At 41.0% G+C, this 18,455-nt stretch overlaps 1 protein-coding gene across 50 annotated transcripts in view; it reads right to left on the bottom strand.

Annotated features, from left to right (window-relative positions):
• DTNA (dystrobrevin alpha) overlaps positions 1-18,455 on the bottom strand; it is a 456,419-nt gene that overhangs the window by 111,188 nt on the left and 326,776 nt on the right. For all 50 annotated transcript variants that reach the window (XM_086372816.1, XM_086372803.1, XM_086372794.1 and 47 more), the window contains one exon: positions 9,841-10,054. In XM_086372816.1, coding sequence (XP_086228942.1) covers positions 9,841-10,054 — 214 coding nt within the window. The remainder of the gene's footprint in view (positions 1-9,840; positions 10,055-18,455) is intronic.

Consider the following 18,455-nt stretch of genomic DNA (forward strand, 5'->3'; position numbering starts at 1 on the left):
AAGGATAGATGCTGAAGCTGAAGCTCCAATATTTTGGCCACCTGATGCGAAGAGCCAACTCATTGGAAAAGAGACTAATGCTGGGAAATAGTGAAGGCAGGAGGAGAAAGGGACAACAGAGAATGAGATGGTTGGATGGCATCACTATGGACATGAGTTTGAGCAAGCTCTGGGAGTTGGTGACGGACAGGGAAGCCTGGCGTGCTGCAGTCCATGGGGTTGCAAAGAGTCGGACACGACTGAGCAACTGAACTGATGACAAATATCAAGTCCCTAAAAGAGATTGAATTCTGACTGACTGTTTTCTGAACAGGCTCAAGGAATTATTTCTTTATTTAAGAATACTAAAACCAGAAGCTTTTCTTTTACCAACATATTTTACCAAAGCATTTGGCAAGCATTTATGACAAGCAGAGGTCCAGCTCTCACGCTTCTGTTCCTCACACATTTTGGTGGTTTAATTCACAGAGAGAATTGCTTCTTCTTCTGTCTTCCACAGCATGGCTCTGTCATAACATGTTTTTCTATCTGGAAATTATTTTGTTCATGTGGATCATGCATTTATTAACTCAATAAATATTGACTAGCAATGCCTCAGAGGTTGGGCATATAAAGGCAAATAAGGCATGACCCCTACCCTCCTTTTTCTAATCATCTACTGGGGATAAAGAGTCAAAACTAGTTAATTTTAATACAACACATTTTATGGGCAAGGTCCATGTCTTACTCGTCTATTATCTCCAGCTTATCATAGCACCTAGAACATAGTGAGTTCTTGATACAAGTCAGTTAAATGAATAAATGCACAAGTGAAATATTATGATTTATCACTTAAGTATTATATTGAGCAATACTAAGTATTTGAGAAAAATTGCAAAGATTGACTTTATAGCTCTTAATATTAGATCGTGTAGACATGTGATATGTTGAATTTAGAAGGGGTCATATACATAATTACTCTTGTTTTGGGGAGAGTGAAGTTAACATGTGGATGTACAGAATCCCATATTTGGCCCTGGCATCACTTTGGGCTCACCGTAATGTTAGCAAAACATTCAGGAAAAGAATCCTGACAGCACTGGGCCAGGCGAGTATGCTGGAAGTTTGTCCATAATGGAGACTAGAAGAGGCCAAACATTTTGACATCTCTCCCTCACTCCCATGAAATCCTACCTGCCACTCACCCAAGTGTGTCCGACAGAAAGACGAGTGACATTAAGGATGTTCAATTTATCTACAACTATGAAAATTCTTTGGAAAGAGCTTCCATTTTCGCAACATGTAGGAGTATTGGAGCAAAGTACTTTTCATCAGAACAAAATTTTAGTGAGTAGAGAATGTGGATACGTTGGATTTAAGATGTGCTAAGAAAAAAATCACCAAGACAAGTACATTTTAAAGGTGGAGTGCTCACCACATACATAATCATAAGCCAAGAGGAGAACATTTGGTTTCGTATGCCTCTTTTCTTTATCCTTCATTGTCACACATCCATAGAGCCTCACACATGAACAACACATTTTGTTGGTGTATTTGGTAGTGCATCTTGAATTAAACATCAGAATCATTTTTAAAACTCAAAAGGCAGAAGGATTTTGGCAGAGTTCCAGGATTATTTCATATTCACACATCTGAAATTATGCCATGGTACACTCCATCGTGTTGGGGGCTCAGCAGTGTGAAAGGATGTTCAAATGGCTCAGCAAGGTTTGGTATGTCAAAAGAAAATGTCAAAAGAAAATTCCAGAATTTTGTATTCTCTATGAAAGACTATTACACGATGAATATGGAGTTATGGATGGCTATTGTAGAACTGACTCTAAATCTACAATGTAAAACTTGTTAAGTCCAAATATCTCTTTCACATACACTCTGTCAACTTGTCTAAATCCTGCAAACTAGAAAGGTTAGGAATGTGAGCATAATAATAATATCCTGTAATAAACAGGGCAAGTCTAGGGGAAAAAACACATTAATTCTCATATAAAAAGATAAAATGGAAAGCATGAATATACCTGAACTTAAACTGATGCCTGAAAGAAAATGATTTTCCCCTACTTAACCCATCTAGTAGGAAGTAAATTATCTAATCTTTTTATTTTCACCTTCATCACTTACTCAACCTGGAAAATCATAATAATACAGCAGCAAACCAGTAAGATTGCTGGTATGCAGTAAATGCTGAGTACCTCTTAGCTATTATTACAATTATAATATTGTTATTATTATCATTGGAGAATTGGCATTAAAAATCAACCTCCCAAATAAGAAAACCACTGTTTAGTGGTGGATTCATGTTGATGTATGGAAAACCAATACAATATTGTAAAGTAATTAACCTCCAATTAAAATAAATAAATTTATATTGAAAAAAAAAGAAAATCACTGTTTCTTAGAATACATCTCATTGTCCAACTTTGGAGTTTTAAATATATGTGCAAAAAATATTTGCTAAAAGTAAGACCCCCATCACATAATCTACTTTATGAGGAACTGTGCCAAGAAGGTAGTCTCCTGAATTGAAATGAGATTAAGTCCCTGATGAAAGTCGATCTTAGTGTTTCCCAGAAAAGTGGGAACGGGGTAAAGAGAAGCATGTTGAAGTCTTTTGTGAAAACGGGATCCCCCACGTTAGTAACCGTGGGCATCTCATGTGCTTCTAGATGGAGCAGGAATTGAAAATAGAGGATAGGAGTCTAGGTAACAGAGCAAACTTAGACCTACCAAGTTTAATAATAATAGACTGGAGATTCAGGTCAGTTCAGTTGCTCAGTGGTGTCTGATTCTTTGCAACCCCATGGATGGCAGCACACCAGGCTTCCCTGTCCTTCACCATCTCCCGGAGCTTGCTCAAACCCATGTTCATTGAGTCAGTGATGCCAGTCATCTTGTCCTCTGTCATCTCCTTCTCCTCCTGCCTTCAATCTTTCCCAGCATCAAGATCTTTTCCAATAAGTTGGCTCTTCTCATCAGCTGGCCAAGGTATTGAGCTTCTGCTTCAGAATCAGTCCTTCCAATGAATATTCAGGACTGATTTCCTTTAGGATGGATTGGTTTGATCTCCTTGCAGTCCAAGGGACTCTCAAGAGTCTTTTCCAACACCACCATTCCAAAGCATCAATTCTTTGGCACTCAGCCTTTTTTATAGTCCAATTCTCATATCCATACATGACTACTGGAATAACCATAGCCTTGACTATACAGACTGGAGATTAAGGAGGGCTTAGGGAAAGACTAGAGATCTCTTCAAGAAAATTAGAGATACCAAGGGAACATTTCATGCAAAGATGGGCTCGATAAAGGACAGAAATGGTATGGACCTAACGGAAGCAGAAGATATTAAGAAGAGATAGCAAGAATACACAGAAGAACTGTACAAAAAAGATCTTCACGACCCAGATAATCACGATGGTGTAATCACTGACCTAGAGCCAGACATCCTGGAATGTGAAACCAAGTGGGCCTTAGAAAGCATCACTATGAACAAAGCTAGTGAAGGTGATGGAATTCCAGTTGAGCTATTTCAAATCCTGAAAGATGATGCTGTGACTGTTAAAGTGCTGCACTCAATATGCCAGAAAATTTGGAAAACTCAGCAGTGGCCACAGGACTGGAAAAATTCAGTTTTCATTCCAATCCCAAAGAAAGGCAATGCCAAAGAATGCTCAAACTACTGCACAATTGCACTTATCTCACACGCTAGTAAAGTAATGCTCAGGGTTTTCCAAGCCAGGCTTTAGCAATATGTGAACCGTGAACTTCCTGATGTTCAAGCTGGTTTTAGAAAAGGCAGAGGAACCAGAGATCAAATTGCCAACATCCGCTGGATCATGGAAAAAGCAAGAGAGTTTCAGAAAAACATCTATTTCTGCTTTATTGACTATGCCAAAGCCTTTGACTGTGTGGATCACAATAAACTGTGGAAAGTTCTTCAAGAGATGGGAATACCAGACCACCTGATCTGCTTCTTGAGAAATTTGTATGCAGGTCAGGAAGCAACAGTTAGAACTGGACATGGAACAACAGACTGGTTCCAAATCGGAAAAGGAGTTTGTCAAGGCTGTATATTGTCACCCTGTTTATTTAACTTATATGCAGAGTACATCATGAGAAATGCTGAACTGGAAGAAACATGCCAGGAGAAATATCAATAACCTCAGATATTCAGATGACACCACCCTTATGGCAGAAAGTGAAGAGGAACTAAAAAGCCTCTTGATGAAAGTGAAAGAGGAGAGTGAAAAAGTTGGCTTAAAGCTCAACATTCAGAAAATGAAGATCATGGTATCTGGCCCCAACACTTCATGGGAAATAGATGGGGAAACAGTGGAAACAGTGTCAGACTTTATTTTTCTGGGCTCCAAAATCACTGCAGATGGTGACTGCAGCCATGAAATTAAAAGACGCTTATTCCTTGGAAGGAAAGTTATGACCAACCTAGATAGCATATTCAAAAGCAGAGACATTACTTTGCCAACAAAGGTTCGTCTAGTCAAGGCTATGGTTTTTCCTGTGGTCATGTATGGATGTGAGAGTTGGACTGTGAAGAAGGCTGAGCACCGAAGAATTGATGCTTTTGAACTGTGGTGTTGGAGAAGACTCTTGAGAGTCCCTTGGACTGCAAGGAGATCCAACCAGTCCATTCTGAAGGAGATCAGTCCTGGGATTTCTTTGGAAGGAATGATGCTAAAGCTGAAACTCCAGTACTTTGGCCACCTCATGCAAAGGGTTGACTCATTGGAGAAGACTCTGATTCTGGGAGGGATTGGGGGCAGGAGGAGAAGGGGACGACAGAGGATGAGATGGCTGGATGGCATCACTGACTCGATGGACGTGAGTCTCAGTGAACTCCGGGAGTTGGTGATGGACAGGGAGGCCTGGCGTGCTGCGATACATGGGGGTCGCAAAGAGTCGGACATGATTGAGCGACTGAACTGAACTGAACTGACTGAATCTCAGAAAAAGAATAAAAAGAAATTAGTGTGATAAGAGCTGAGAAAAGTCAACCTCTGATTTTCATTCATTCATTCACTCACTCACTGATGCACTGTGAGCTGGATATTGGCTCAGATGCTGTGCATACAAAGAAAAAGACTTAAAAGTAGCTTGTGTGAGGCAGTCACACAAGCGGAGAGGCCCCCTCTCTAAGAGACCATCAGAATCACATGAAAGGAGCAGTGGGCCCTGGCAAAAGATGAGCAGCTCCACCACGAGAGGTGAAGGGCTTCACAGTGTATCAGCGTCTATGACCCCACCTCTCCAAAAGGCCACACGTGATTGACTTTGAAGGATTATTTTCAAGGTAACCATGGTACCTCAATAAAACTGCTTTTTAAAGAAGACAATTATTTTCATTTTGTAATTTTCCGTCATGTATTTTTTTTTCTTTTTGTTACTTTCTTTCTTTTTTTTTTGCTTCTTTATTTTTTTATTTATTTTTTTTAAATTTTATTTTATTTTTAAACTTTACAATATTGCATTAGTTTTGCCAAATATCGAAATGAATCTGCCACAGGTATACATGTGTTCCCCATCCTGAACCCTCCTCCCTCCTCCCTCCCCATACTATCCCTCTGGGTCGTCCCAGTGCACCAACCCCAAGCATCCAGTATCGTGCATCGAACCTGGACTGGCAACTCGTTTCATACATGATATTATACATGTTTCAATGCCATTCTCCCAAATCGTCCCACCCTGTCCCTCTCCCACAGAGTCCACAAGACTGATCTATACATCAGTGTCTCTTTTGCTGTCTCGTACACAGGGTTATTGTTACCATCTTTCTAAATTCCATATATATACGTTAGTATACTGTATTTGCCTAAAAAGTAATAACAGTAGAAGGCTTTAGAACACTTCAAGGAGATTTTTCCCCCACTGGGATATGGACAAGAGGTGAGAGGGAAAGTGCTGTCGAGTTAGAGTTATTGGATTATGAAAGAAAGAGTCTCAGGGAAGGCTCCTGCCAGCAGATAAAGGAAGGAGGCAGGTGGGTTCCTGGAGGAGCACAGAAGGGCAGAGACAGGAAGAGACGGGCTCAAGCCTCTGGTTATTTCCTTACATTCTTCTTCCCTCTAAGCCCCTGCTCTCCTTTTCTGAGATCCCTTTCCCATGCTTCTCAGGCACAGTTCTCCATTTCCCTAGAGACACTCAGAGAAGAAAGTTTCCAGATATGGAAACAGTATGCTTGGAAGTTGTTAGGTAATAGCCCACTGGGTGATGTCCCTCCAAGCATCCATCTTTAGAAGGAAAGTGGTCAAAACGAAAACCTTCTAGACTGAAGTGACTGCCTATTCAGTGACAGAATGGCAAGCATCTTTAGGCCATGCCATGCCATGCTAAGTCACTTCAGTTGTGCCTGACTCTTTGTGTGACACCATAGACTGTAGCCCCGCAGGCCCCCCTGTCCAGGGGATTCTCCAGGCAAGAATACTGGAGTGGGTGGCCATGTCCTCCTCCAGAATCTTCCTGACCCAGGGATCAAACCACTGTCTCATGTCTCCTGCACTGGCAGGCAGGTTCTTTACCACAAGCGCCACCTGGGAAGTCCAGGCATTGGAGGCAAATGCCAACTCCTGAGGTCTATGAATCACCCTATGTATGCAGTGATGTACTGCATCATGAGGCTGACTTGGCCAAAGAGCAGAGAAACCTCAAAACCAGGGAGCTCATTACAGTCTATGGCAAGCATGCCTGTGTGAGAACAGAGATCCGGGTGGTTGGGGAGGATGGTGGAGAGGAATGGAAGAGTGTTATTTGGGGAACCGTGGTTGTGGGAAGGTAAGTCTGGTTCCCAGGGGTGCATCCGAGTCAGCTGGGCCTTGATCCTCCTTTCAGGTCATTACTTCTTGGCAGAGTTCAACTGGCTGAGGCTGGTGAACTTTAAGGCACAAGCAAAATAATAGCCATATTTCTTTGAATGCAAGTTCTTATTCTTCATGGGATTAAATTTCTGTATTTGCTTCGGTTTTTTTTAAAACAGTACCACTTTAGAGTCCAGAATCTCATGGCATCTCTAACTTATTATACATTTTTCCTCATTTTTCTTTTAATATGAGCAATTAAAATATAGCAAATGAGGGGACAATCTCCTAAACATTTCAGTGACTCTGTAATAGCAGAAGCACATCATTCATCTACCACTATCAGGCTCATTCATGCCTACCAAGATACAGAAGCCTCCCTTAAATACTTGGGTTCTGTAAAATAATGCCATTTGGAGCAATATGCAAGAATTAAAGATTATCATACCAAGTAAAGTAAGTCAGAAAGAGAAAGACAAATACCATATGATATCACTTATATGTGGAATCTAAAATATGACACAAACGATCCTATCTATGAAACAGTAACGGACTGAGGGTCATAGAGAACAGACTAAGGGTCTGTTACCCTTGTGGTTACCAAGGGGAGGGGCTGGAGGAGGGATGGAGTGGGAGGGTGGGGTTAGCAGATGTAAGCTATTATATATGGAATGAATAAACAACAACATCCTATTGCCTAGCATGGGGAAGTATATTCAGTATCCTATGATAAACCATAATTTAAAAGAATATAAAAAAGAAATATCTGTATATGTATAGCTTAATCACTTTGCTGTTCCTCAGAAATGAATACAATATCGTAAATCAACTATAGTTCAATAAAAAATAAATACTTGCATATAGTTATGGGACAGGTGGTAGGAAATGACATCAGATTTCCATCCTGGATCTCATTTGGATAACTAGAAGTATACTATCAGAAGAGCTGGAATAGAACTTTCATTTTACTCTTGTTTCTATTCTTATACTCACTTGTAAATTGTATTTCCAGGTAGTGGACTTCCTTATGAGATGCACTCACAGTGTCTAAAATTTCAAAATCCATCAGATGGAAAACTTGTTTTTTAGTAGACCTATACTCATTGGCTCTGAGAATGCAGAAGTGTGTGCAGACTGGGGTCTGTCTTTTAGATGGATGCATGTATGAATCTCTACAGTGAGATTTCTCTGTATGGATGTGTTTCTAAATCTACTACAATGAGATTACTGAAAGAAGACACCAGGGACTTTCCCATCAGTAAGAAGATTAGGAACCAAATATTTCTTCTGAACACGGGTGTGAACTACTCTTTATCTTGGTATAATCCTTCTTAGCTTAGCATCCAACAATCTTCAAATGATTCAGCTACATTATCAGAGCTATTTAGAGAACATTTACAGCTTGGCTTTTTGAAATGCTCTTCCTGATATTCCCAAACAAAAGTGACAAATCTATTAGTTTAAGCTCCATCTATTTCACAACATCCCCCACCCTTATTGCTAATTTGGCCTCATTTCTGAATTTTCAGAGTTGGCCCAAATTATTTTTTAGCTTTGATTCCTTATGAATCCTCTAGCAATACCCCATGAGGTAGCAGGAAATTACTTCTTTCTGTTTACATTTTCCACCGTTACACTTATAACAGATAAGCCTCCTGAAGGTTTTAGCAACAGGTCTGAAAGCTGCCATGGTCTTGTTACAGAAATTCCACGGCTTGGTTCCACTCTGCTGCCTGTCATATGGAACCACCGCTTCCTTTCCCAGCCCTGCCGCTTGACTACCACAGTGATGAGCCCAGAGCAGGACATCAGTTCTGAAGGTTGCACAGACTAAGATAAATGGAATTTATCAGGCTGGACTGCTTGCTTATTTCAACTTGAGAATTTCTCAAAATATAAACACAGAGACAATAATGTCTACTGGTCAACCTGAGCACCAACTATCCTATCAGCATGCTAGGTTGCAGAGTGACAGCTGGTGACTTTTGTGAGTGGCATAATGACATTAGCCTGGCTGGAACATCTCCAGTGCTGGGCTTAACTACTCCCAAGCCTTGGCAATGAGAATAAGCAAAATCTTCTGAGAGTCTTAAAAGGGATTGCTGAAAGGTCAAGCTAGTGATTTTCCTTTTTAATATTCAAAACAAAGAGTGAAATTGGAGGTGTTGATCCTATATCTAGCCTAGGGGCCATCAGCAAAAGCCCTTTTGAAATTTTGATCTGATAATGGGATTCAGGGGAGGTTTTACATTTTCCAGGGCTGCCACATGTGCCTGGGAAAAGAAATCGAAGCTGAATCCCTAAGTCCCCATTCTGCCACTATTGTGCTGAGAGTCAGTGGCCCTGCTGATTGCCACTGGACAAGTGACAATCTCTCTGTGCTTTGGGTCCTTCACCGGTAAAATGAGAAGTTTGGAAGAACGACCTTTAAGATCTCAGACAGCTCTGAAATTCTCTGTGTCTGTGAGGGGAAGTTTAAGATAATGAGGCTGGGTTTCAGTTGCGGTGCGTGAAATGGCATCACTTTGTTTTACGTGGTACATTATGGACCAGTCCGTTTAATGCAAGTCACAGCTATTTTTACTAGACTAGTCAAGGAAGGAAGCCTGTTCAACGTCTCTGTTTGCTCTGGGGTCTTGTTATGACACCTCAGAAGTGCTGTCTTAGACGATTTGCAAAGGAGAGGGTTAAAAACCTCCTCCACAACATGCTTCATTAAATCGCTCCACAGGCCTGCCACCATGTGGCTTCCAAGTGTCCGTAGCTTCTAGGAAGCGTAGGATGAATTAAACAAAGGTCAGCACATAAAATACAAGAGTCCCCAGTTTCCTGTGGTGCCATTTTACGCTCTAAGTCTTTTCCAAAGCATTTAAAATTTATGTTACACACACAGAAACTCTATTGAGATAAGTATCTGAACAAGAAAAAAGCAGCAGTTGGTTCCTCCAGAATATTCTTTGGAATAAAGACCAAGAAGGATAAGAGGAAGGGGAGACAGAACACGCAGAGAGTCACAGACATTTCAGAGGGAGCTTACGGATCAAAGGCTGCCAGCAGGAAGTTTAACAGGAGGCTGATGGACTGCTCCACCTGGATTTGGTGTGTGGTTGGCATCCTTTTGTTGAGCTGGTAAAAGATGGTGGAGAGCACAGCCTCCAGTCGGGCCACGTTGAGCTCCATGTTTGGGTCCACGTTGTTCAGAGCGTTTTCTCTCAGTGCTTCTATGACGTTCCAAATGTCCACCAGGTGCACTACAGACAACGAAAGCAGAGTGGACGTATCAGCCCAGAGTGCATGGAAAGGCAATTCATTATTTCACACGTGCCATTCGTCCTGTTTTGACAAGGTGCCTCGCAGGCTTCCCTACGTGTTCCACCGCTGTGGGGGTTGACACTAGCAGAGAAAGGTACATAGCGCAGGATCTCAAAGAGCTGATGTGCAACGTATAACAGCAAACCAATAATTTCATGAACATCACAGGAGAGGACTATTTCTGAACATCACAGTATTCTTCTTAATAATCTGTTATTCTTCATAATAGATCTTTGAAATACAATGTGAAGAACCTGAGGATAAAGAAAGTTAACTGACGAACACCAACGTCCAAGGGAAGTCACCTGGCATTTGTATCCAGGCCTATCTGGCTTTTTAAAACATTGAGATAGAATTGCTATATAACACTGGGTAAGTTTCAAGTGCTGATTTGATAATTTTTATATTGATTTGACACATTGGAAACCCACTCCAGTGTCTTGCCTGGAAAATCCCATGGACAGAGAAGCCTGGTAGGCTACAGTCCATGGGGCTGCAAAGAGTTGGATACGACTGAGCGACTTCACTTCACTATACCACAAGATGATTGCCACCATACCGTTAGCTAACACACTGGGTCCCATGATTATCATTTCTTTTTTTGTGGCGAGAACTTTTAAGATCCAGTTTCTTAGCAACTTTGAAGTATATAGTACTTGTGATTAAAATTAACAAGGCTATCTGGCTTTAAAGCACTTTCCCACTTGTACATCCTGACCCCTTACAAAGAAAAGAGAAAACCGACACATATTCCAGTGTTGAAAGGCTATCAAAAGTGCATTTGAGCATTTAAAATATTTTCATTTCTTTACATATTTTCAGTCATCTAAGGTTTGAAATAAGAAAAAAGGAAAAGTTAAAGTAGGCAGGAAGATAGGCAGGAGAAAAAGGAAAAGTTACCTCTTCAATGAAGCAGTAGAACTAAGACACAGATCACTTAAAGGTCAAGAATAGTTTCTTGGTGCCACTGATAGCAAGCTCATGTAACTCAATTCATGGTTACTTTTGCTAGGATAGTCAAGAAATCCATTTCTATGTCTTCCCTGTTCACCCCGAAGTCTTGTTATGATGGTCCCAGAAACCATCACCACAGTTAAGAGAAACCGACACGTGTATCACCGCCCCCCGCCCCCCGAGGTCTCCTTATGCAGATTCTCATCCCTCCTACCACTTCATCCTGGGAAACCAAAGATCTGTTTTCTATCACAATTTTCTAGAATACTATATGGCTGGAATCATACAATATGTACTTTTTTTGTCTGTATCCTTTTAGTGTAACGACCTTGAGAATTATCTATGTTGTTGCATGACAATAGTTTCTTCTTTTTTATTGCTGCATGGTATCCTATTAAATAGCTATACCACAAGTTGGTTATCAACTTCCCTGCTGGTAGACATTTGGGTGGTTCCAGTTATTGGTTATTATGAATAAAACTGCTATGAACAATCATGTACAAAACTTTGTATAGACATACACTTCCATTTCTCTGGTAAATATGTAGAAACGAAAGTGACTAGCTCGTATGGGAGGTGTATGTTTCATTATGAAACTTCCAAAGCGTTTCTTAAACTAGTTGTACTGTTTTACACTCCCATCAGGAGTGTGAGAATTCTAGATTCTCTACATCTTCATCAAGTTTAAGGTTCACGTTTCATTACACTTTGGTGTTTGAAAAATATGTTGTCTTTCTCAATGAAGTATTGGGTTGACCAAAAAGTTTGTTTGGTTTTTGCAATAAGATCTTATGGAAAAACCCAAACGAACTTTTCTGGCCAGCCTAATATACACTTATGTTTTCATTCCTGAGAACTGTACATGCCACATATGCTTTTCCACCAACAACTTTCAAGTTTTAGTCTCTTATCTCTTTGCTCACTTCTGACACTGTATTTGAAAAACAAAACTAACATCTATCAAGCTCCTGGACTTGAAGTTGAAATAAACGCCTGACTTGGAGTCCAAAGACCTAGGTCCAAATCTGGCTATTCTTCTACAAGTGCATACCCTTTAAGCCTTGACTCAGAGCCTCACTTTCCTCATCTGTAAAGTGGGGGCTGTTGCTGTTTAGGTGCTAAGTCATGTCTGACTCTTTTTTCAACCCCATGAACTGAGTATGCCAGTCTCCTCTGTCCATGGGATTTCCTAGGCAAGAATACCGGAGTGAGCTGCCATTTCCTTCTCCAGGCGATCTTCCTGACATAGGGATAGAACCCGCGTCTCCTGCCTTGGAAGGCAAATTCTTTTCCAGTGAGCCACCACAGAAGCCCAAAGTGGAGATGGTGTTCATTAAATGGAAAAAATGCTTGAAATCAAAAGTGGTAGTACCTGGTACATAGAGACAACACATTCTACATGAACAAATGAATAATGTGAGTCATGGCAAAAGAAAAAGAAAATCTTTTTGGCCAATCTCTGGTTTGTAACAGAGGAACACAAATCACTTTCCAACTGAATTCCTTAAATATTTCTTAGATTTGGATAAATTCAGATTTCTGTGATTCCAAATTTGCAACATTCTTTATCACACAACAAGGACATTATTTATATTTCTTAATGTTATGGATCCAATTTTTCAATTTAGCAAGCAAGGTACTCCTAGGGAGCTGGCATTATAAGTTGAACTTATTTATTAATTAAATTTCTTGAGGGAAATAGATGGGATTCCTATAATTATTCCCTATACATTTGATCTACAAACCCTCTGACTCTAGTCCTTGGGGATATCCAGTACAGGATACAAAGAGAGCCATGATGATGAGATCTGGCCCATTGTCCTGGCTCTTGTGTGTGCCCAGGTAACCATAAGGAGTGGGCTACTGAGCCATTCTGATCCAGATCCTGGCTATGGATCACAAGAAACAGGCATTGGAGAAGAGGAATATGGACTCTGAACTTGAGCATAGGAAGGAGATGGCTACAAGGAAGAAAGAGAAATGGCAGCTGGTGGAGGCATAGTCTACATACCGAGGTCTCTCCTGGGGAGACTCTGTCGGGGCAGATGAAGGCTCTAGGATTCCCAGAAGTGGAAGAACACAGATGCATGAGAGTGACCAACAGACCAAAGGGAGGTTCTTCAGGCAATTGAGCCTTTGCATGTCCAGCCTATCTTTTCTCTTCCAAACCCATTTCCTCTGGGGTTCCCTTCTCTAGTGAATGGCACTAACTCTTGCCCCTGTGAGAACCTGCCTTTCATCCATGGGTCCCATATCATACATGCTCTCAGTGACCAAGTCCTATGAAACTATCTCATCCATGTCACTTTAATGCCTCTGTTTTCATGGACCCTTATCCCCATCACGCAACTCCATCATCCACTCCTGTGACCACTAGCTCTCACTGGTTAAGTCAGTTCTTTTGTCTTTATTCTTTCTCCATCCCAACCCTTGCTATACACTGGAGTCAGAGTGATATTGCTGAACTGCAAATCTGACACGGCACTTGTATGATGCTGGAAGTCCTTTAGTAAACTTCCCATTCATTTGAAATCCAAACTCTTCAACATGTCTTGCAAAGTTGTTTCTGATCTGGCCTCATTTACTTCTCATCTATGTTTCATCCACCATAACTCAGTGTCAATACCGCTTCCTCAAGGATGTCTTTCTGGATCCCTGCCTCCAGGTTTTGTACTCACCATACATGCCGTATGGTGAGCACTGTTCTTTCCCATCACAGTATTTAGTGGACTCTATGTACAGATAAGTTGGTCACCTGTTTCCCTCTCTGCATTGTCCATGCCACAGAAAAAGACAGCATGTTGTGATAACCATTCATATCCCAAGCACTGTCACAGGGCCTCATAAATCATAGGAGCTTAATGAATATCTGTTGGCTGAGTGAATGACAAGGAAATGATAATAGAGAAACAGGCTATGGACGCATTTGATTGCTAAAGATGTGATAGGTGTAATCATGAAATATCAACATGAAGAATCATACAAGCATTGGATTGAATCTTAGGTATGCATGCCTGCTCAGTCTCTTCAGTCGTATCCGACTTCTTGTGACTCTATGAACTGTAGCCCACCAGGCTCCTCTGTCCATGGGATTCTTCAGGCAAGAATAGTGGAGTGGGTTGCCATGCCCTCCTCCAGGGGATCTTCCTGACCCAGGGATCACATTTCCTGTGGCTCCTGCATTGCAAATGGATTCTTTACCGCTGAGCCACTGGGGAAGCCCCAATCTTAGGTACAGCATCAGTCAAATTACTTGACTTCCTTGAATCTTATCTTAGAAAAGTCGGGCTGATAATAGTACTTCCCCTCCGATGATTACTATGAAGGTAAAATGGGATGATGCCTGAAAACACTTGGAATAGGGAATATAACATAGGAAATAACAGCATCCTATAATTATAGAGAAAACATTTAGAAATCATGTGAAAGTTATTAAAAATAAATATGTTCCACATGGAAACTTACATTACCATATGTAAAACAGATAGCCAATGGGAATTTGCTGTATGGCTCAGGAAACCCAAACAGGGGCTCTGTATCAGCCTAGAGACGTAGGATGGGGAGGAACATGGGAGGGAGATTCAAAAGGGAGGGGATCTATGCATACCTATGGCTGATTCATGTTGAGGTTTGACAGAAAACAACAAAATTCTGTAAAGCAATTATCTTTCAATAAAAAAAAATGCTTCATATTTGTGTTTTCCACACATTTAAGATCACTAAATAAGGAAAAATAAAATGCTAATTCTGAATGTGAGGCTAGTTACATGTGACTGAAAGAAAGCTAGTTTTCATAATGATGTGCCCAGCACTGTGGCAGGTCTTGGGGACTCAATGGCAAGCTATAAAGATGCGGTTCCTGCTTCAGGGGCTAACCGTCTGGTGGGGATACAGACCTGCCTCATGACGGCACAGATAATCAAAAATCATGACTTACTGTGACAGACCGGGTGCCAGGCACAAACTAGATTACTATATGGTCATGAAGAGGCAACTGGAACAAGATAAGGCAGAGGAGCACTATAGCTGCAATAATGATTCTGGTCTGGATGCTGAGACATGGGTTTTAAACAGCACAGTGACATGATCAGTAATGCAGCTTAAAAATATCATTTCTGACAATGAGGAAAGAAGGGAACGAAGATGGACAGGCATGCATGTGGAAGTCGCTAGAACCTACTGTCTTATCCAAGTAAGGTACTCTGGCATTTTTGCACAGGGGGTGGCAGTCCACAGAAAGACTGTAATCATGCTTGTTATCTGTACTTATTTTCTAGGAGTAGCAGAGTGGAAAGGATACAGATTTTGCCATCACAAAGACAGGTTTTACTCCTGGCTCCACGAACAACTGTAAAACTGTGAGCAAGTTATTTCACCTCAATACATTTTATTGGGCTTTACATAGGTGGTGCTAGTGGTAAAGAACCCACCTGCCAATGCAGGAGATGCAAGAGATGTGGGTTTGATCCCTGGATTGGGAAGATCCCCTGGAGAAGAGCATAGCAACTCACTCCAGTATTCTTGCCTGGAGAATCCCATGGACAGAGGAGACTAGCAGGCTACAGTCCTTAGGGTAGCAAAGAGTCAGACACAACTGAAGAGATTTAGCATGCACACATACATTTTATTATTCCTTTTTTAGAAATGAGGAAACTAATACCACTCAGAGGGAGTTGTGGTGAGGATAAAAGAGAAAAGGTATACAAACGGCTGACCACAGGGCTTGGCACATAATAGATACTTAACAAATGATAACTATTAGTGTTAAACAACTTCTGATCTGCAGCTGTAATATCCTATTATTAATTTAGAAAATTTCCTAAAGTTCCTAAAAAAACCTAAGTTTTAGCCCAGTACTCCAAAATCAGTAAACTAATTAACAGATAATTTTTGGCATACATTATGTAGGTGATGGCTTCCCTCGTGGCTCAGCGGAAAAGAATCTGCCTATGATGCAGGAGACGTGGGTTTGATCTCTGGGTCAGAAAGATGCCCTGGTGAAGGAAATGGCAACGCACTCCAGTATTCTTGCCTGGAGAATTCCATGGACAGAGGAGCCTAGGGACCTACAGTCCATGAGGTTGCAAGAGTCAGACACCACTTAGCAACTAAACCATCACCACCATGTAGGTGACATAAAAGAAGCACAAACCACACAGCTCATCCACAAAAGCAGGCAGCTTTTCAGTTTGGTTGTCATATATTCTGAGTTAGTGGAGTTTGAATTGATTTCACTATAATTAGAGACCTTGTGAGGTCTCTTTCATACATAAAGGCCTTCTTCATACAGGTTTTTTGGAAACTTATCGGTAACTACTTTAAGAGGTTCGGATCACAGTGCAGAGTCGTACAGGTCCCTGGGCAGCTGGCTGGGTTTCTGTCAGACTTTTATACCGGCTATCTATTACACCTTGAGCAAGTCACTTAATGTCCTTAAGCTTCAATTTCCTTATCTGTAAAATGTGGGTCATTGTGGGAAACAAATAAGATAACCCATGTAAAGCACTTCACATAGTGCTTAGTGCATAATAAGCATTCAATATCTGTTAATTATTATTGAAAAAAAGATAAGTATCACAAGCCTTTTGCTTAATTAAATAAGAACATTAAGAAATGTGCTAAGTTGACAGTCATTAGGAAGTTAGTAAGAGGCTCTGTTTCAAAGGTCTTCTTGTGCTCCTGCTCAGCCGCTCAGTCATGTTTGACTCTCTTTGACTGCATGGACTGTAGCCCTCCAGGCTCCTCTGTCCATGGGATTTCCCAGGCAAGAATACTGGAGTCGGTTGCCATGCCCTCCTCCAGGGGATCTTCCCGACCCAGGGATCAAACCTGTGTCTCCAGCGCCTCCTGCATTGGCAGGCAGATTCTTTAGCACTGAGCCACCTGGGAACCCCCTTTAAAGGTCTGCAGTTGTATAAATATGCTACTTATGGTTGAGCTATCAAATCATTTTAGAAAATGAGGAATTTATTTAAGTCATGCAGTGATGACTATACGACACTAGATGGCACTGTGCACACTTCATTAAATACCCATCAAGCGTCAACTGTCCATCACAGAGCACCTGCTATTACACAAGTGATTAGAAGTGGGGTTTCCTCATCTATATAACTGTGTACATTTTATGCTAACATCCTAGATAAGGCATCAGTTTGCAAAGTGAAATTATTTATTTAACATTAACCATGTCAAGAATAAACAAAATGTATTCTTAAAAGGAGTATTTAGTACTTCACAGAATCTTAAAAATAATATATGTTAATTTCATACATTTATATTAAATCCTCACATTTTGTCTTTATAAATAAATGGAAAGTTTCAATTTTGCTGCTTAGTCGCTGAGTCATGTCCAACTCTTTGTGACCCCATGGACTGTAGCCCTCCCAGGCTCCTCTGTCCATGAAATTCTATAGGCAAGAATACTAGAGTGGATTGCCATTTCCTTCTGCAGTAGATCTTCTCAACTTAGGGATTGAACCTGGGTCTAGACAGAAATAACCGATGTCATAAAGTTGATTAGCATAAAGAGAATCATATAAACAGGGTAAAATATGAGAGGGTACATCAAGGATAGGAAAATCAAGAGACAGCTCATGAAATAAATCTCAAAATTCCCAAGCTCAGATTCTACCACTTACTGATTCCAAAACTTAGGAGGATGGGAAAAGATTTTGATAAAGCTCTCCGGGTGATTCTGATGATCACTGACTGATAAACCTTTAGAAGGCTCTCAAAGGCCTTGCAGCAAGGGAAGGTCAATAACCATCATTTCCTAGTGACACCTCAGTCAGTTTGGAGTGGTGGTTCTGACGGGGCCTGCACACTGGACTCACCTACAAATCTGTAAAATAGCTCCCGGGTGATGCGGACCCAGGAGTTGCAAGACACTAGGCTGGTTAGAAATGCAGACCCTCAGGTCCCCACCTCAGGACTAGAGAATCAGAATCTGCATTGTGACAACCTCCCCAAGCAGTTTTTATTCATGTTAAAGGAGGAGAAGTTGGCTCTCAGTCTCTACTTCTCAGTCTTTTGGCATCAAGAAAGCCTCCTAAGTTCTAATGGGTGTGAGGTATGTTACAAGAAGCTGGAAACTATCAATTAGTTCATGCAGCTTAAGAATGATTTCTATAATTATGTCTGTGAACAGAAAGAGAACAAAGAACGTCTGCTACTCATCATCCGGTTTTACGAGGATTAAGTCGCAACCCGTTGGAATCAGCCACTGACAATACGCCCTGCAGCATCAAATACAAGATAAGGCATTCTGTGTTTTGGGTAAGTGGGCACCTAGGTAGTCAAGATGCGTATCTCAGCAAGAATTTCAATGACCCAAGATTCTTGCACCTTCCCATCCACAGAAAAACACTGAAATCATTAACTTGAGAT

Source organism: Bos grunniens, chromosome 24 (assembly GCF_055505025.1).
Source record: "Bos grunniens cultivar Pamir isolate PY7600 chromosome 24, Bosgru_T2T1.0, whole genome shotgun sequence".
NCBI lineage: Eukaryota > Metazoa > Chordata > Mammalia > Artiodactyla > Bovidae > Bos > Bos grunniens.